At 33.4% G+C, this 21,317-nt stretch overlaps 1 protein-coding gene across 1 annotated transcript in view; it reads right to left on the bottom strand.

Moving 5' to 3' along the window:
• The window catches only part of xmas (RRM_XMAS2 and SAC3_GANP domain-containing protein xmas), a 156,303-nt gene that overhangs the window by 58,012 nt on the left and 76,974 nt on the right, over positions 1 to 21,317 (bottom strand). The window contains exons 7-9 of the mRNA XM_081738132.1: positions 4,705 to 4,920; positions 3,505 to 3,773; positions 1,670 to 1,892 (exon numbers count right to left, since the gene is read on the bottom strand). Of these exons, the coding sequence (XP_081594258.1) occupies positions 1,670 to 1,892; positions 3,505 to 3,773; positions 4,705 to 4,920 (708 nt within the window). The remainder of the gene's footprint in view (positions 1 to 1,669; positions 1,893 to 3,504; positions 3,774 to 4,704; positions 4,921 to 21,317) is intronic.

Raw genomic sequence — 21,317 nt, 5'->3', positions numbered from 1 at the left:
AGTGGACAACATAGTCTCTGTACGTTTCCTCAAGGTGCGTAGTTATATCGGATTCAAGAAGTTGGTGCCAATACGTAGTTTGTGCAACATAAGGAGTTCATTGAAATTTAGCGTCTCTTATCAGTAATGAGGCTACATTACATGTGGATTTATAGTTCATTACGGTAGAAACCAAATCATCTTATTGCGTTCAGTGTTCTCCCACCGGAAATCAAACCCAGAACCCTGTGCTCCAAAGGTGTGCCCGCTAAATACGAAACCCATAAGGATAGTAGCATGAGGAGACTGTTATTTTTAGTGCTTCATGAAGAAAAATCTCACTGTACAAATGCCTAGCAATAAAAGGAACCCAGTTTAAAAGACTTTTACTATAAAAGTACAAGATGTCTCCATAATGAGTGAATAAATGTGCTTGTAGCCCAATCTGCTGACAAAGATAGCAACAAGAACTGCCGAAACAGTTCCATGTTTACTTCTTGTGACGCTTAATACAGTAAAATCTGTCCATGTTAACCATCATCGGTTCCATTGAAAAGTGGTCAACTTAGACAGGTGGCAAACTTACACAAAATAAGTGCGATTAGAGTATTTTTAGAATACAATTTCTAGTATTACTTGATTGGAAAATTTTAATAATCAACGGCACGACACCTACTTTTAAATAATGTATATAGAGTAACCATAACTAGTATCATCGGATACTTAATCATAGGATATCTAATCATAACACATACACACGTCGAATCGGAAATCGCTCTTTCACTGTCTGCAGAATAAGAAACTTTCATCTGAACTGATTAAGCAATAGTAAATATTTTATAGTGGTTTATTCTAGATGTATTTCTTTTATTCTTTTTGGCACATATGCATATTCTAATTTTGTAGTTAACTACTTCTTGTTAATACGCTACAAGTGTTTCCCTCGGAGCGAAAGATGTTTTGAAAAAATCTTACGAGAATACATATCTCAATACCTCCGCTATCTTTCGACAAACCGTCAGGTGCCAATAGTTGACAATTGAGATGGTTAACTTTAACCTTGAGAATTTTCCGGAATTATTAAAGGTCTCCACTGATGAAAAAAAAACAATATAGATAATGGTTTTACCAAAACAGATAGGATAAACAAATATGTATAACCATTTCCTAAATTCCTGTACGTGCTTTTTCTCATTCACATCTTCCTTCACCTCCCCCTTATCAGGGAAGTGTTCTGGCCATTGATCTAAAAAACAAATCGTGAGAATCCATGCTTCTTTCCCTCCAGTCACAAATACAGAATATCTGTCTTTCATATGGGAATACGAAAATGTTATGAAAAATAACAAAACGGTATTTTGGGTGGCCAAGATATGCAGGTAAATTTATCATTATCATGATAGGGTAAACAATGCTTCAATGCGACTACCTTCCAAGATAGACAGGTGGCCAACTTACAGAGTAATACAGAACGAATGTCTTGTGGGAAAATGGAGGTTCAAGACAAACCAGGCCAAGATGAGCAGGTGGCCAAGTTGACAGGTTTTATTGTATTTATCATTTTTCAATTTCTCTCAAAACTTTGTTTCCGAAAACTCATTACCTCTATCCCGTTCCTTAAGTTTGTGTCAACTTTCAGATTTCTACATGATTAATTATAACAATAAATACTGACAATTTATTAACTTACAGTAGCTCTTCCACGGAGATAGTAGCCTCTAAATGCTACATCCAAAGCCCTTCTTCTCACTGAACAAAAATATCTCTTCAGAAGACAAGCAGTAAGATACGGCGCTTTTTTCACCATTTTAAAGAATTTAACATAGTTCCTGGTGTCAATCACACCAAACATCTCAACTGCAAACTTTACTGGTTCAGATTTCTGTATTTCTTCTCTCCATGTCGATACATGCCTTGAAAAAAGAAAGAATACACAAAAATAAAATTTTATTTACACTGTATATATTCTACTGTATAACTATTTGACTGTTATCATATTTCGAACATTGACTTCTCCAATAAATTACATTAATAGAATTTAAAAAAAACTAAATTAACGGTATTACATACATATTCATTTAACTTACAAATTATTCTGATACTTTTACACAGAAGTTGTTTCCGATCTACGGTGACGACTTTGCACACCTGCGGTAGTACCATCACATGAGAAGAGAACGCAGCCTGCCAGTCGTGTGGATACCTTGAACCCTTGCCTATGCGTGATAGGTGTGGTAATTAAGTTTAATAAAGAATGCCATCGAAACTCAGGGTATGTTGGGAAAGTTATTGAACAACACTTTTCGAAGTAAACTATAGTTATAGTGTCATTTAAAATTTCTGCTAGATGCGTGATTCACTGAGTTCAAAAATAGTTTCTCACAGGTAGTGAAAAGGGCAGATAAGGCTCGGTCTGGGGTGTATCCTGTGGAACAGAAATAGATCAACCCCCGGCATGCCTCGAACCGACACCAGCTACGATTCGGGGAATAAAGGTCTTGTCACCAGCGAGAATCCAGCCACACAGAGAAATATCGTGAACCAGCTACAAACATAACTGAAAACAGTACAGACCGCAATTCACTGCGATTTGGGTTTGGAAAAGTGATGCAAAGGGCGTGTCCATAAGCCCTTACTAAACACACTCAGGAACCTGCACCAACTGTCAAAAACTTTATGAGTGGTCACTGTCAGGTGAAAAGTGGAAGATCATTATTACAATGAATGAGATATATGTTTATCTTGATGACTATTATAAGCCACTCGACCAAAATGTAGCAGGGACTTTCAAAGCTGATTCACTGAATGCAAGGAAAATTTTCGCTCAAGTTTCACGGTCATTGCTGGATACAATAGCATGCTCACCATACATCGAGTTGCCAAATATATGAATGTTAATTCAGATTATTAGGCTAACGGACCAATAACAGTTTATCGCCATGACGTCACAGTTCTCGCTCAACCCGCTTCTTCCTTCAACACATGGAAGAAGAAATGCCATTCATGCCAGTACGTTCACAGACATTCCAGAGAAGTCACCTGATGCCTCGCCGATGGATTATTGCTTCTCCAAGCTACTGAAAAGAGCCTTGTCTCACAGGAAATCCCACACCATTGAAAGACTCAGAAAAGTCCATCAGGAGCAGTGGTTACCAATAGACATGTCTACCTTTCATTCTGGCCTCCTACAATGGAAACTTTGTTGTTGGGCTTTTGCCAAGAGGCAGGTCTACCTAATACAATACTTTAGATGATACTGCTTCTCTTACGGTAGGTGCTGTTTGCAATCATCATCATTAAATTGGGGGGAAAAATGTATATTAAAAGTACACAAAGTATGTCACACTTAATCCAGATGATAACGTGAGCTCTACAGTTATGGGAAAGAAGTATTCGGTGATCCACCAGGAATTGTGTACACAGAAATATGTATTAGTTTGGAGAAGTTACTAACGAACTATGTCTTATATGAGAGGAATTATCAAACACTGCACATTTATGGAGTCTACAGAAAAGAAAGCTTACCATAAAATTCCTCTTCGATCCAAGTTTATTAAAACGAAATACGCCCTAAATTCTGCTTCGTTAGGGCACTGGATACCCTGAATATGGAGTTCATCGTACAGCTGCCTTAATGTTTTCAAAGTTTTATTAAGGTTTTCCGTATTAATTTTGTTATCAAGCACTGTTGGTCCCTCAGCACACAGGCGTTCAGCGCAGAAAATGTGAAATCGAGCACAGCACTCCAATACAAACACTGTATTCATGTCACACAGTTCTTGCTGAGTCACATCCTAAAAATAATTTACAAATGGTCCAAAATAAGAACATTTAATGAAAATAGTAGAAATATATTTACAGAAGTTTACCGGAAAAATCTCACATGAAAAAGAATTCTAAAGTTTTAGAATTGATGTTACAGCTAAAAAGATAAACTTGTTTGCCCTCTATGTTCAATAAAAGTATTTCTTTTTCTCAAACTTCACAACGATTTGAACTCATCAATTAAACCAGGGTTAGTTTAACTTCTAACATTTTACGTGTACATTGCTTGTTTCTTTTATTCTCACTTTTCTGGACTTCCAAGTTTTCGATTATAATAATAATAATAATAATAATAATAATAATAATAATAATAATAATAATAATAATAATAATAATAATAATAATAATAATAATAATAATAATAATAATAATAATAATAATAATAATAATAATAATAATAATAATAATAATAATAATAATAATAATAATAATAATAATAATAATAATAATAATAATAATAATAATAATAATAATAATAATAATAATAATAATAATAATAATAATAATAATAATAATAATAATAATAATAATAATAATAATAATAATAATAATAATAATAATTATTATTATTATTATTATTATTATTATTATTATTATTATTATTATTATTATTATTATTATTATTATTATTATTATTATTATTAATATTATTATTTAAAAAAAAAAAACCTTTATACAATTCGATCGCAAACAGTCAAAAGCTCTATATTTCATTGACAGGCAAACAGTTAAAACCTCTACATTAGTAACAAATATGCATGTTAATGCCCCAAAGCACGAACACGAATCACAGCTTCTAACATAATGTGGAACATATGTACAGAAACAACTATGTTGTTGTTTGACTTAATTCCTAGTAGTTAATTTAAATGAGATAACAAAAAGTGAACAGCATCTTACCTTTCTCATTCCACGCGTGCGATCCCACACAAAATGATACCAATCACTTAAATTATGCCCAGGTTCTTCGCACAGGTCGACTATCTCCCACAACAAAAAACTCATACTCTTCAACAATACATCAGACGGTCGAAGTTCATACATAAATGGCTCCTCCTGATCAGCAGAACTACGTGAATATTGTTTTATTGCTCTAAGATGATCGATTGTAGAATGCTGTAAGAAAGAGAACGTACGTATTTTTTAAAAATATATATTACTGTTTTTACATTTAATAAACCTACAAAGTTCAGTCAGGTGTACAGAGCTTTTGAATTTAGTTCCATTATAGCAGTGGATAGGAAGAATGTGGACAGCATCAGAATGGTATTACATTAATGGGACACAGATGGGCAAAGTAGCTCATGTGAGAAGATATATCCCTACGAAAGATGCCGGACTCTCCACAGGCGCTTCCCCGGGTGGCGGATATGGGAATGCCAGCTAGATATAGCAGGTATTGGGAGAAACCAGGGCCAAACCAGCACTGCATCCTTGCGATTAATGGAGGGATCCACAACAACTAAGGGAAGGAAACTCCGACAGAAAATCACCTTGCCCTCCAGGTTCTAGGTCTGATATGAGGTTGACCATCTCATCCTGGAAAACTACTATTCAGATGTAACTCTCCAACAAAAAGTAAATAAATAAATAAATAAAAATAATAAATAAAATAATAAATCTTGGCTTTAAAAAAATATGTTTGTATCTACCCAGAAATAAATAAATAAAAGAAAATGTAATTACGCATCTGACTTATGTATTGTATGACGTTCACCTTCCCTTGATTGAGGTATGCCCAAATGCATTGCAGGTTTAACCAGTCACAGACCTGTTTGGGCCCCCACAGAAGTGCGCCTGGCAACCCACAAAACATTCGTGCACTCCACTATCATGTGAGAACGCTGAACTCAAACGGGGTAATGTGTGAAATATTTCTTTGATTCTGCTCAACGACCGAAAGAAAGAAAAAAAAAAAATAAATTTTGAAAAGGTTGTTATGTCTACTTTTGGGTTCCCCTCAAACGCTATCTGTACCGTTTCACTTTCAGTTGATCTTTCACTATAATTATTACAGACCGTTGTTACTGAATCTACCCTTGTACCATTTTTGTTCAAACGTACCTAAAATTCCCTAAACTACTGGGTTTCTCTGTATTTATTTGAAATGAAAAATATTAGGTTTCAAATTTTATCCATTTAATTCGTATCTCAAGAAAATTTTAATTAAAATAAAAAAAAAAAACAAAAAAACTGTAATGTGTACAGTTATGCTACATTTCTTTTGTTCAGCTGCACGCATATTCACCTTCTCTATCTGTATTACATTTACTATATTGAACGTTATTACATGCTCTTTACCACAAAATAAAAAAAAAATCATCTTTACAAAAGTTCGCTTTCAAATCTTAAAAAAAAAATCCAAATTGTTACTACATCGTCCCGGTTACTTATTAGAATTATCATGAATCACAGCATTCAGTTTATATTTTATATATACTGCAGGGAATTAAACATCCTGCCCCTTCAGATTTTGTGTGCTATACTACTTATTTTGTCATAAATTATTCATTACAAATTACTCGAGCAGGGATACTCAACTGCTATCACAACATTCATTAAATTTGCACACATCAACATTACATTCTTACCCTAACTTAACCTACGCACAAGTACATACATAAACAAAACACAAAATATCACACTATATAGCTATATATGCACATATTAAGTATAGGGACGTGCCAGAAAGCGAAAACGGATATCTTACCATAGTCTAATTTTCATCATTTTATATCTAAAATTAGCGTTAAAAAAAAATCTTTCAAGGTGAACAGCAAACTGATGTTTTTAAATAAAAGTATCGAAGACGGGATACGAACTTCGTACCATCAGTGACGTGGTGCAGCTGTACACACAATAAATTTTCATTTCTTTCGAGAGTGTATAAAATATTACTACACTATAGATATTTCAGAACGCGTTACTACCGAATTCTCAAATTTTTCCTTGTATGAATCATTACGGTACTACCTAATTAATTTGGTACAGGATTATATTAAGTAAATTTTGTTATGCAAGCCTAAAGAGATATCGAAATTTCTATGGATTTAGTTACCTTCTACATTGCATAAGAAAATAAGAGACTGTATGTTATGTACATTTTTGATAACCCCCCCTTTTCCAAAGAGAAACTGTTTGGCTTACATGTGAATGATCGAAAAGTAGCTCTGTAGGGAACGAAGTTCTTTACTTAAACATATTGTAAATGGATGTCATTTTAAAACCAAATGCACTACACCAAACACGATTCTTTAACACAACTTATGAAGTTGGAGAAACTTACATCCGTCACAATCCTGCCCTTCTATCTCCGACACAAAATTTATACTTACAGCACCAAAATCCAGATTTTTGGATGAAGGGGTCCGTAGTTATCTAACTTACTTGAGGTACATTGCTTCAATTCTCGCGCTATACAGATCAGTTTCAAAGGACGAACGAATCATTAATTTCACTCCGATTTCTAAGCATAATTTTTTATGTATCACAGCTTCATGTCCAGTTTTACTTCCCAATTTCCCACAAACTTTGCCACTCTTATCCTTAAGAGCTTTCAGCAATCAAAAAATTTATGTACGAAACCATCCTACAAATCACTTTACGCCATGTTGCGTAATACGTTACAGTACACCTTTCAATTTTGTTTCTTTTCGTTCCGTCACTAGGCTTTCTTTTTTTAGATTTTTTATAACCAACTTGAACGTTCACCACTTTGGCTCCCTTTTAAAACTAATTTTCCACTTAAAATAATCCAAAATCTTTGTATTCCGCCGAAAATTATTCACAATCACAAAATCCGTACCATCCACTATGGATGCTACTCTTCAAGGCGTCTGTCTCACAAAGATGATTACGGGGATTGGCTGATAAATCTCGACAACAATAGGATGAACAAATCGTGATTTAAGATGAAAAATACCGACCAATTAACTTTTCACACCTGATAATTCTTCGTTTACGTCAGATGATGCATGTAGAAGAAAGTAATGTTCGATTTGAAGGACTTTTTAAGAATTTATGTTAAGATGGCCGAAAATATAGAAACCAGAAATTATTAAAATTTACGTAGAAAATTATGAAACTTTTATAGATGACTCCTAACTTCAGAATTCGATAGGAAAATGTTCTGAAGACATGAAAAACACTAAAATATGAAGTTTTTTACCACAAAAAATCATAAAACACAAGAAAATATACAAAATGACACAAAAATCAATATACTACACTTCTACGAACTAAACTAACCTAACCAAGACACCATTTTTTCTAATGACACGAAATACGACCAAAAAATAAAATTTTATACCATGAAATACATATCTATCTACAATATCTAAATTATTTATATATAGGGTGTTCCGAATTTTTCGTCACATGATACCTATCATCTTGGGAGGTATCACAGAAATTCTAATGAATGTCTCGGAACAAGATAGGGAACAAGGAAAATGAACCAGCAACATAAAAAAAAGAAAAAAAGAAATATAAAGACAATATTGATCACAGGAAGAATGCAGCAAATAATACAAGAAATAATGAAAAATGGGATACAGATTGCAACGCTTCAAGAAATCAGATGACACGGCACAGGCAGAACAAACACCAAGGATGGTACAATATTTTACACTGAAACTCAAGAAAGAACTGTTGGTTCTATTATTTTAGTAAGTATGTAAGAAAATACCAAAATAAATGTTTGTTCTTACAAGCATACCCATGAAGCGTGTTGTATCATTGAAAAAACAATGTTCATTCAATAAAAAAGATAACAGATTAAACCTTTACATTGTTACTCTTTCATTCATATAACGAAGCAGTCTTAGGACACATTTTACAAACTTAAATAATCTTTTTCAATATTTTTTATAATTATGCACAAAATCTCTTAATTAACAAAATATCGAGATCAGGTTCCACATTATGTCTCCGCCCACTTACACTTCCCTTCCATTTGAATAAAGGACTCTTCATTTTGCTTTGTCATAAGTTAATGACTTGTGGACTAACATGCTCTTCTTGATTCTGCTACAATGTCAAGCAACTACGAAACAATATAATAAAACACATTCTTTTATTATTTATTAGCATGACTATTTTGTACTAAATGTATCTTTTTTATCAAGATATCTTTACTCCTCGAAAAATATTTCCCATTGCAGAGGAAAAAGAAAGGACGGAAAATATACACACACAAGGGAAATCCAAAGTTAACTAAACTTACTAGTGATCACACTGTGTAATAAAGAGATGAAATATGTACAAATGTAGATGATACACGACACAAAATAAATAGCTGTGGAGTGCAGGGGAGGAAAAGAGAAATCTCCGTATTAAACTCATATGTAAATCTCTCTCTTACTACCCCTTTACTTACAGGAATGTTGTATCATCCAAATTTAAAGTAAATCAAAAGATATGCCAAATAAAATAATAGAAAATACTGAAATTTAGATAAAAGTCGGTAGAGCTAAGATTAAAAAAATCTTTTATATAATTTCTATACTGCCATTCCTGTAAGTGTGAGTTCCTTATTTAAAGTCCTGTAGCCCCTTTCGGACTTTCTTTGATATGTGGACTTACGCATGAATTATCTGCCACCTTGGTTTATCAAAGAATAGGTGTGTGATTACCTTACTAGTTTCGAACATTTGATATTAAAGAACATGGAATCCAGCAAACCTGCAAGAAACAAACAAATTATTCTGGTACTTACCATACCAGCCGAAATTCCGTTAGGGAAGGTGATAACTCCATGTAGTTTAATAAACACTTTTATTATAAACACAACACTTAATCACTTAAACCACAACACTTAATTGATATCGATATAAGATATGCTCACAGTTGAACTAAAATAATAAAAAAAAAATCTTATGATTTTTTTATCACTAGTTCATAGTTAATAATACGTATTTGTATCTATTGCACAGTTCATCTTCTTTAATTTCCAGGTAAGTATGTCCGTTACTTCACAGCGTTAATCACAATTTTAGTGTCTATTCTTTCATGTCGATAGTATTCTTTTAGAACGGTTTCCGTAGCATCCTAAAGTAGATTAATTCCTTGATGCCTGATTATAACTTTAAGTCCACTACTTTGTAACCACTTCAAACTTGGTTTTATTTGCACTTCTATCTCTCTCTCTCTATATATATATATAGATATTTTAATGATTTGTTGCTGCATACGTAAGATGTGTGTATTCATTTCCAGTAGTGTCAGATTGGATCTCTAAATGCATATAGTCTAGAAAACTGACACAGTTTATTTAACTTATTTCGAACACCAATGGTGCAACTTATCGCACTTAATTAAGTTCACTTTTAAAATAAATATATGCACCAATCTTCCATTGCAACTACACCGTTGAATTTATAGTGTTCATGAAAATAATTATTTTCACACGAGCAGCAACTTCACAGACCCGATCTAAACGCCAACTGCCTTGTTCTTTTCCAGAATTTCGATTTTGTAAAAGGGGTTTGACGCCCAAGAGTGTGCTTCGCCTCAAAGCTACTGGCTTTTCAATAGAGATAACCTTTTCTATTGTCTATCTACCTGCTAACGGAACTTTGCAAGGAAGTATGCTGATTTTTATTTACATTGACTTTATACGCAAATAATTCACTTCTTATAGATTGTCACCTAATTTCGAAACAAGCACTAAAATCTGCATTCTTTGGCCTTTCATTAGATACCAAATATGTTATAGTCCCCTTCTGATATAACCTTAAAATTTTGCATTTAAAATAGGTCGGTTAATATGTTTTCCACCACCTGACATTTTCTTTTCTTATGTTGGTCTACTCACTGGTGCCCTCTAGCGGAAAGAATTAACAATGTCGCGGACAACCATAATAGTTCGGAGTTTTCTGCTTCTGGGTGACAATTTTACAAATTATTAATTATAGAATGAAATTAAATATACATCTACTTTACTTACAAGTATATACATATCTTTGCTACCATATACATATGTGGTATGGAGTTGTCATCCTCTATTAACTTTATTTGAATCAATTTCTTAGGGTAAGGATTCCCAGTTCCGTCTGTCCCCAGCAGAAAGCCAAAACTCCACCCTCCAATACCAGATAGTACTTTTTTTTTTCTCAATACGATATACGGAAGGACGGAAAAGGTAAAACAAACAATAAGGTACGCGTAGCTTTCCAATACATAATTGACTCTTAAACACACTAATTCTTACATATATTAATTATTATTAGTATTTAATATTACAAACTGCTTCATCTGGTAAACCTGGAACGAATTCACAGCCTGTATTGCTAGATTCACTACGCCAGCTAGAATTCTTGTGAAATCGGAGGTTAACCCAAGATTTTCACACATCATTGTCCTTCTGTTTTTATATCTATGTGTTAAATATTGACAATAGACAAATATCCGTCTTTCTGTCGCCTTCTCGGTAGAGTTACAACTCAGGGTGTTTTATGGTTTTTTAGTTCTATACAGTATTCTTATAGCTGCTTAACAGAAATAAAACAGTAATTTTTAGTTTCAACTCACAATATAGTTGGCTAGGCTCATCAAGCATAGGTGACTCACCTTTTGGAGCTTAGTTGTCTTCTACAAGTTTGCCTTTTTAAAAAATCTAACTCACTAGAGTCTATCTTTCTATATATGAAATCCAATATCTATAGTCACATTCTCGATATAAACTATAATATTACCAATACTTAGGAAATAAAAATAAATATGATTCTAAGTTAATTAATAATATAAATAATATATGAAAATAAAGAAAACCATTTCCATTTTGATATGCAAATTGATGATAACATTTAAATATACTACTATATAAACTTTATTAATAAAAATAATGGAAGACTGCGTCGTACATTTCCCCCCTTTGAGTTATATATTAATGGACAGGACAATTAATATATTACTCACAGATACAATACTTAAGAACTATAATAACTATGTAATGACTATTGACAAATTAATATTCCTAACTTATTTTCAATAATAGCACTGACAATACATACATATATAGCATAATGACGATACAGAATTCTTGCTACATATGATAGTTTTAAGATATGTACATAGACATTGTTATTTCTCTCTTTTTTTTCTTTCTTTCTTTCTTTTTTTTATACGAGGCAAGACTATCTCATGTCTGTTGCTCGGATGTGTTATCTTTCTTTTCTTTGTCTTCTCTCTGATGGTATTTCTTTAAGAGAAATGTATTTCTGGATGTAGTACCCTTTGAATGTGTGTGACGCAAACATCTTTATAACCCTGTATCTCTACTTGTTTGTCTCAACTCTGTTGCGTGATGTGTGCTCGTAATTCTTTTTTTTTTTTTTTTTTAATTTCTGATTCTCTTTACTCTCTTGTATTATTTACGAAAAACTCAAATATATCTGTAATTTAGAAAAGAAAGGTTTATCACTTAGAGACTGTAAGACTTCCAGTGTGGTAGAGGCTTGTTTCTTTGACTTCTTTCTATAATTTACTCCATCTATGCTCAACTGAATCTTCCTATTTGGTTACTCAACGACCACCAACGGATGATTTTACTCACTAGGTGCTTTCTTGATAATATTAAAAGCTAACCAACGATGAATTTCATTTTGTATCTGATTTTTGTACTTAATAGGAAAATGATACATTTTTGATTTTATTGGTGTAGGATCTGTAAGTTCTATCTTATGTTCATAATTTTTAATTGTTCCTGGCTTTCCGTCAAAAATGTCTATGTGTTTTATTAACACGGACGCTAATTTACCCCTTTGTTCATCAGTGAGATCTTTATAATTATTTACATGTTCATAAATATCTTTCTCAGTGGCCTTTGTGTTGGTTTTCTCCCATTCTTCGGGAGACAACACTCTTTCTTTCAGTTCTGTGGGGGTTGGGAATACTCTTTTACCCAACTGCAGTGTGGGGTCACTATCAAATAGCCTCGCCTTTGAATTCCCCAATCCTACCTTAGGAAACTGTATACTTTCTACATTCTCTCCTATCTCACTTTTCTCACTTAACTCACTAATAATGCCACTTTGCAATGATTCCTCTAATTGTCTAAGAACTAAATCATCACTCGATATTTCTTGATCTCTAAAGTTAACTTCAATATAGTGGGGTCTTTGTAATATCAACAGCGCTCTTGAATAATCTAGAATAGCAGCAGATTCTACGAAAAATTGGGATCCTAATATCACATCTTTATTTAATCCTTCTACAATGATGCCAACTGTATAATAAGTTTTCCCCTGTACAATAACCTCAAGAAGAGTTTGACCTTTGACCGTGGCTATCTTCTTACCGAACGCTGAAGTAACTTTTATGTTATTTGCTTTTAAAAATGGTGGTTGTGTTTGGCTACCTAGTATCGTTTCAAATAAGTTGTTATTTATTGCGGATATACTTGCTCCAGAATCTAACAATGCATTTACAGATTGAGCATAATTATTTACATTTATCTCTGGTAAAACTACTACATTGTTTCTCACAACTGGGTCGTCTTTTGTATCTAACAGATTATCAAAAATTCCATTTGCCTCATTAAATGTTTCCCTCTCTAATTCTACCTTTCTACCATCTTTCAATAACAATGAAATAGTGTCTTTAGTATTACTTTCAAAATTTTGAGTACTATTTATTTCTTCGCATTTTACACATTTATTTTCATTCTCCTCAATACTTTTAACATATGTTTCATTATCGTCTGCCAAGTCAGAACTATTGTTTGCGAGCACACACAGGGCTTTATTCGTCTGTTGGATATCAGATGTTCTATTTACAAGTACTACATCCAACTTTCCCGCTGTATGTGCTGGAAAGCATCAGTTATTATAATGAGGACCCCCTGTCACACTGGGTGCATTTTGGTTAGTTTGGTAACCTTGTCCTTCGCTATTATGATAGGTTTCCAGCAGTTGTATTTGTTGCTTCGGAATGTAGTTGTTTTGATTTCTACTTTCATTCCGTGTACTGTTGTTATTTCCCCTTCTCGAACCTCGCTGTCCCCTGTGGTTTTGTCTATTTTCAGGTGAAGGGTAGCGCTCATTACGGGGTGATTGACCTCCTTCCCTTCTCCCGTTATGACCTGAATTTGGACTCTCATTACTATTGCTTCTATTGTCTCTCTGTTGCTGTCATCGTGCGTAAGGGACATTCCTTCTATTATTCCTACGAGGATGTGTGTCTACCCTCTCAGAGGACACTTGCAACATATTCATATTTCTACGAGGAGGAAATCTATCTCGGTCGTAATGAGTTGCCTGTACTTCGTTCACAATCGCGAGTAAATCTGTAAGAGATTGTGGTTTCGAAGCCACTAAGGTCCTAAATATATATATACTGGAAGTTTTCTCGGTAAGAGTTTCAATAAGCAAGATTCATCTACAGGAGGATCCAATATTGAATTTTGATGTAGGATGTTCAACAGAAAATCAGAAGGATTTTTATGGACCTTATTGTCGAATTGAACTGTTAACAAATTAGCTCTTAGTGTAGCCAATCGTTCCTGACTTAAGTAGGTTTCTCTAAATTTAATCACAAACTCTTCATACGTAACAATTTTCTGACACATGACTTTGAACCATGAAAGTGCTGGCCCTTTTAACGTTCTACTAATGAATGACAAACGTGCTTCATTAGGTACACCTGTTAATGCGAAGTAATTGTCTAAGTCTAGCAAAAAGTTATATGTTTGTGGTTCGTCCTCTGTACCCTGATAATTTGGTAGGCTTAGATCACGATGAATAAAAGGGTTCATGAACGTTGACAACTGTGCTGTCTGATTATCGAGTGGTGAAACAGAGGATGTAGGTGGTGCTATGCTCGGCGAAATTGTTTCATTAGGAATAGTACGTGAACATGAGGGCATAGCCTGTTCTGGTGGAATGCTAGTGTGTGAAGAGACTTCTACCCGATTTGACTCAATGATATTTAGTCTGGCAGAAATCATTTCTTCTATGGCCTCTACTTTTCCGGTTATTCTCGAATCTACACTCTCGATAGTGTTTCTTAATTCATCAGTTACATTCGCGTGTATAGAAATTATGTCACTTAATTTTGTCTCTACTTCTGCCCGATTTCTTTCAACATGACCAATAATATTATCACCTTGCTCTTCTAAAGATCCTATCTTATTTCCTAGATCATTTCTAACTTCTTCTAAATTTCTAGCTGTCTGGTCTAAATTTTCAGAAACTTGATTTACTGTTACATTTAATTGTTGTACGGTGTTCTCTATATCGTTATGCAGTTGTTGCTCTGTATTTTGTAATGACCTACTCAGCCTAGTTTCAAGCTCTTTCTGTGAATGTTCTAACTCCCTTCTTGTATTTCTCAGTTCTTCATTTGTATCTTCTAGCTTACTAGACAATGCACTAATTTTACTATCTAACTCCTGGTGAGTTTGTGCTAGTTTACAGCCTAACTCTTGCACCTCTTTCCTAATTTCTGTTTTCAGTTCACGCTGTAACTCTTGTTGGGATCTATCTATCCTACTATTTAATTCTTGCTGAGATTTATCAATTTTGTTATTTAATTCTTGCTGAGATTTATCAATTTTGTTATTTAATTCTTGCTGAGATTTATCAATTTTGTTATTTAATTCTTGCTGAGATTTATCAATTTTGTTATTTAATTCTTGCTGAGATTTATCAATTTTGTTATTTAATTCTTGCTGAGATTTATCAATTTTGTTATTTAATTCTTGCTGAGATTTATCAATTTTGTTATTTAATTCTTGCTGAGATTTATCAATTTTGTTATTTAATTCTTGCTGAGATTTATCAATTTTGTTATTTAATTCTTGCTGCATTTGCATCAAGAATTGCAACACGGGGTCTGATGAACTAGTTGTGTTTCCTATCCCATTTGTCTCATTGCCTACTTCTATGTTTTCGTCTCTCACTTGAATTTCATCTCCCTGATCTTCTACTTCTGTAAATGACATACTTTGCGATTGTTTTAAATCTCTAAGTTCTTCATTCATCGTTCTGCTTTTCAGCCTAGTCAAAACCATCAATTCTACTTAATCTAATGAATTCACTAATAAAAAGGAAAGAATCTAAATGTTATCTCAATAAAATTATCTCCCCCCTTCAAGTTTACAACTTCTTAAGTATTATATATAAACACATTTTTACACACATTTTACTTTTATATCAATTATGTTTTGGAAAGCATTTGGGACAAAATAAATTCATTACTCGAAAAATATACTAATCTTTAAGTAATCACACACTCGGTTATACGCTAGGATGTGAACAACAGTGCGTAACCTGCACACTTCTTGCTAAACACGTAGGGTGTTCAAACATTTAAGTAAAGAAATGATCAACGTGGTTAAGCACTCACACATGGACGCCAAAATTATGTGATTGTACTGCGCCTTTGCCTGTAATCCTAGCATATAATATTGCTACTACGCTGGGTGCCAAACTAATGTGTACAATAACTAGGCACAGAAGCGTAGTAATTGCCTTACGCTGGGAAGCCAAACTTATGTGGAGTGCAGGGGAGGAAAAGAGAAATCTCCGTATTAAACTCATATGTAAATCTCTCTCTTACTACCCCTTTACTTACAGGAATGTTGTATCATCCAAATTTAAAGTAAATCAAAAGATATGCCAAATAAAATAATAGAAAATACTGAAATTTAGATAAAAGTCGGTAGAGCTAAGATTAAAAAAAATATTTTATATAATTTCTATACTGCCATTCCTGTAAGTGTGAGTTCCTTATTTAAAGTCCTGTAGCCCCTTTCGGACTTTCTTTGATATGTGGACTTACGCATGAATTATCTGCCACCTTGGTTTATCAAAGAATAGGTGTGTGATTACCTTACTAGTTTCGAACATCTGATATTAAAGAACATGGAATCCAGCAAACCTGCAAGAAACAAACAAATTATTCTGGTACTTACCATACCAGCCGAAATTCCGTTAGGGAAGGTGATAACTCCATGTAGTTTAATAAACACTTTTATTATAAACACAACACTTAATCACTTAAACCACAACACTTAATTGATATCGATATAAGATATGCTCACAGTTGAACTAAAATAATAAAAAAAAAATCTTATGATTTTTTTATCACTAGTTCATAGTTAATAATACGTATTTGTATCTATTGCACAGTTCATCTTCTTTAATTTCCAGGTAAGTATGTCCGTTACTTCACAGCGTTAATCACAATTTTAGTGTCTATTCTTTCATGTCGATAGTATTCTTTTAGAACGGTTTCCGTAGCATCCTAAAGTAGATTAATTCCTTGATGCCTGATTATAACTTTAAGTCCACTACTTTGTAACCACTTCAAACTTGGTTTTATTTGCACTTCTATCTCTCTCTCTCTATATATATATATATAGATATTTTAATGATTTGTTGCTGCATACGTAAGATGTGTGTATTCATTTCCAGTAGTGTCAGATTGGATCTCTAAATGCATATAGTCTAGAAAACTGACACAGTTTATTTAACTTATTTCGAACACCAATGGTGCAACTTATCGCACTTAATTAAGTTCACTTTTAAAATAAATATATGCACCAATCTTCCATTGCAACTAACACCGTTGAATTTATAGTGTTCATGAAAATAATTATTTTCACACGAGCAGCAACTTCACAGACCCGATCTAAACGCCAACTGCCTTGTTCTTTTCCAGAATTTCGATTTTGTAAAAGGGGTTTGACGCCCAAGAGTGTGCTTCGCCTCAAAGCTACTGGCTTTTCAATAGAGATAACCTTTTCTATTGTCTATCTACCTGCTAACGGAACTTTGCAAGGAAGTATGCTGATTTTTATTTACATTGACTTTATACGCAAATAATTCACTTCTTATAGATTGTCACCTAATTTCGAATCAAGCACTAAAATCTGCATTCTTTGGCCTTTCATTAGATACCAAATATGTTATAGTCCCCTTCTGATATAACCTTAAAATTTTGCATTTAAAATAGGTCGGTTAATATGTTTTCCACCACCTGACATTTTCTTTTCTTATGTTGGTCTACTCACTGGTGCCCTCTAGCGGAAAGAATTAACAATGTCGCGGACAACCATAATAGTTCGGAGTTTTCTGCTTCTGGGTGACAATTTTACAAATTATTAATTATAGAATGAAATTAAATATACATCTACTTTACTTACAAGTATATACATATCTTTGCTACCATATACATATGTGGTATGGAGTTGTCATCCTCTATTAACTTTATTTGAATCAATTTCTTAGGGTAAGGATTCCCAGTTCCGTCTGTCCCCAGCAGAAAGCCAAAACTCCACCCTCCAATACCAGATAGTACTTTTTTTTTTCTCACGGCTGAAAGAAAGTTTTATGATACGATATACGGAAGGACGGAAAAGGTAAAACAAACAATAAGGTACGCGTAGCTTTCCAATACATAATTGACTCTTAAACACACTAATTCTTACATATATTAATTATTATTAGTATTTAATATTACAAACTGCTTCATCTGGTAAACCTGGAACGAATTCACAGCCTGTATTGCTAGATTCACTACGCCAGCTAGAATTCTTGTGAAATCGGAGGTTAACCCAAGATTTTCACACATCATTGTCCTTCTGTTTTTATATCTATGTGTTAAATATTGACAATAGACAAATATCCGTCTTTCTGTCGCCTTCTCGGTAGAGTTACAACTCAGGGTGTTTTATGGTTTTTTAGTTCTATACAGTATTCTTATAGCTGCTTAACAGAAATAAAACAGTAATTTTTAGTTTCAACTCACAATATAGTTGGCTAGGCTCATCAAGCATAGGTGACTCACCTTTTGGAGCTTAGTTGTCTTCTACAAGTTTGCCTTTTTAAAAAATCTAACTCACTAGAGTCTATCTTTCTATATATGAAATCCAATATCTATAGTCACATTCTCGATATAAACTATAATATTACCAATACTTAGGAAATAAAAATAAATATGATTCTAAGTTAATTAATAATATAAATAATATATGAAAATAAAGAAAACCATTTCCATTTTGATATGCAAATTGATGATAACATTTAAATATACTACTATATAAACTTTATTAATAAAAATAATGGAAGACTGCGTCGTACATTTCCCCCCTTTGAGTTATATATTAATGGACAGGACAATTAATATATTACTCACAGATACAATACTTAAGAACTATAATAACTATGTAATGACTATTGACAAATTAATATTCCTAACTTATTTTCAATAATAGCACTGACAATACATACATATATAGCATAATGACGATACAGAATTCTTGCTACATATGATAGTTTTAAGATATGTACATAGACATTGTTATTTCTCTCTTTTTTTTTTCTTTCTTTCTTTTTTTTTTATACGAGGCAAGACTATCTCATGTCTGTTGCTCGGATGTGTTATCTTTCTTTTCTTTGTCTTCTCTCTGATGGTATTTCTTTAAGAGAAATGTATTTCTGGATGTAGTACCCTTTGAATGTGTGTGACGCAAACATCTTTATAACCCTGTATCTCTACTTGTTTGTCTCAACTCTGTTGCGTGATGTGTGCTCGTAATTCTTTTCTTTTTTTTTTTTTTTTTTTTTAATTTCTGATTCTCTTTACTCTCTTGTATTATTTACGAAAAACTCAAATATATCTGTAATTTAGAAAAGAAAGGTTTATCACTTAGAGACTGTAAGACTTCCAGTGTGGTAGAGGCTTGTTTCTTTGACTTCTTTCTATAATTTACTCCATCTATGCTCAACTGAATCTTCCTATTTGGTTACTCAACGACCACCAACGGATGATTTTACTCACTAGGTGCTTTCTTGATAATATTAAAAGCTAACCAACGATGAATTTCATTTTGTATCTGATTTTTGTACTTAATAGGAAAATGATACATTTTTGATTTTATTGGTGTAGGATCTGTAAGTTCTATCTTATGTTCATAATTTTTAATTGTTCCTGGCTTTCCGTCAAAAATGTCTATGTGTTTTATTAACACGGACGCTAATTTACCCCTTTGTTCATCAGTGAGATCTTTATAATTATTTACATGTTCATAAATATCTTTCTCAGTGGCCTTTGTGTTGGTTTTCTCCCATTCTTCGGGAGACAACACTCTTTCTTTCAGTTCTGTGGGGGTTGGGAATACTCTTTTACCCAACTGCAGTGTGGGGTCACTATCAAATAGCCTCGCCTTTGAATTCCCCAATCCTACCTTAGGAAACTGTATACTTTCTACATTCTCTCCTATCTCACTTTTCTCACTTAACTCACTAATAATGCCACTTTGCAATGATTCCTCTAATTGTCTAAGAACTAAATCATCACTCGATATTTCTTGATCTCTAAAGTTAACTTCAATATAGTGGGGTCTTTGTAATATCAACAGCGCTCTTGAATAATCTAGAATAGCAGCAGATTCTACGAAAAATTGGGATCCTAATATCACATCTTTATTTAATCCTTCTACAATGATGCCAACTGTATAATAAGTTTTCCCCTGTACAATAACCTCAAGAAGAGTTTGACCTTTGACCGTGGCTATCTTCTTACCGAACGCTGAAGTAACTTTTATGTTATTTGCTTTTAAAAATGGTGGTTGTGTTTGGCTACCTAGTATCGTTTCAAATAAGTTGTTATTTATTGCGGATATACTTGCTCCAGAATCTAACAATGCATTTACAGATTGAGCATAATTATTTACATTTATCTCTGGTAAAACTACTACATTGTTTCTCACAACTGGGTCGTCTTTTGTATCTAACAGATTATCAAAAATTCCATTTGCCTCATTAAATGTTTCCCTCTCTAATTCTACCTTTCTACCATCTTTCAATAACAATGAAATAGTGTCTTTAGTATTACTTTCAAAATTTTGAGTACTATTTATTTCTTCGCATTTTACACATTTATTTTCATTCTCCTCAATACTTTTAACATATGTTTCATTATCGTCTGCCAAGTCAGAACTATTGTTTGCGAGCACACACAGGGCTTTATTCGTCTGTTGGATATCAGATGTTCTATTTACAAGTACTACATCCAACTTTCCCGCTGTATGTGCTGGAAAGCATCAGTTATTATAATGAGGACCCCCTGTCACACTGGGTGCATTTTGGTTAGTTTGGTAACCTTGTCCTTCGCTATTATGATAGGTTTCCAGCAGTTGTATTTGTTGCTTCGGAATGTAGTTGTTTTGATTTCTACTTTCATTCCGTGTACTGTTGTTATTTCCCCTTCTCGAACCTCGCTGTCCCCTGTGGTTTTGTCTATTTTCAGGTGAAGGGTAGCGCTCATTACGGGGTGATTGACCTCCTTCCCTTCTCCCGTTATGACCTGAATTTGGACTCTCATTACTATTGCTTCTATTGTCTCTCTGTTGCTGTCATCGTGCGTAAGGGACATTCCTTCTATTATTCCTACGAGGATGTGTGTCTACCCTCTCAGAGGACACTTGCAACATATTCATATTTCTACGAGGAGGAAATCTATCTCGGTCGTAATGAGTTGCCTGTACTTCGTTCACAATCGCGAGTAAA

This window comes from Thermobia domestica, chromosome 14 (genome assembly GCF_964235325.1).
Source record: "Thermobia domestica chromosome 14, izTheDome1.hap1.1, whole genome shotgun sequence".
NCBI classification, from domain to species: Eukaryota; Metazoa; Arthropoda; class Insecta; order Zygentoma; family Lepismatidae; genus Thermobia; species Thermobia domestica.
The sequence above is the reverse complement of the archived record's forward strand: the minus strand, read 5'-3'. Positions and strand labels throughout refer to the sequence as shown.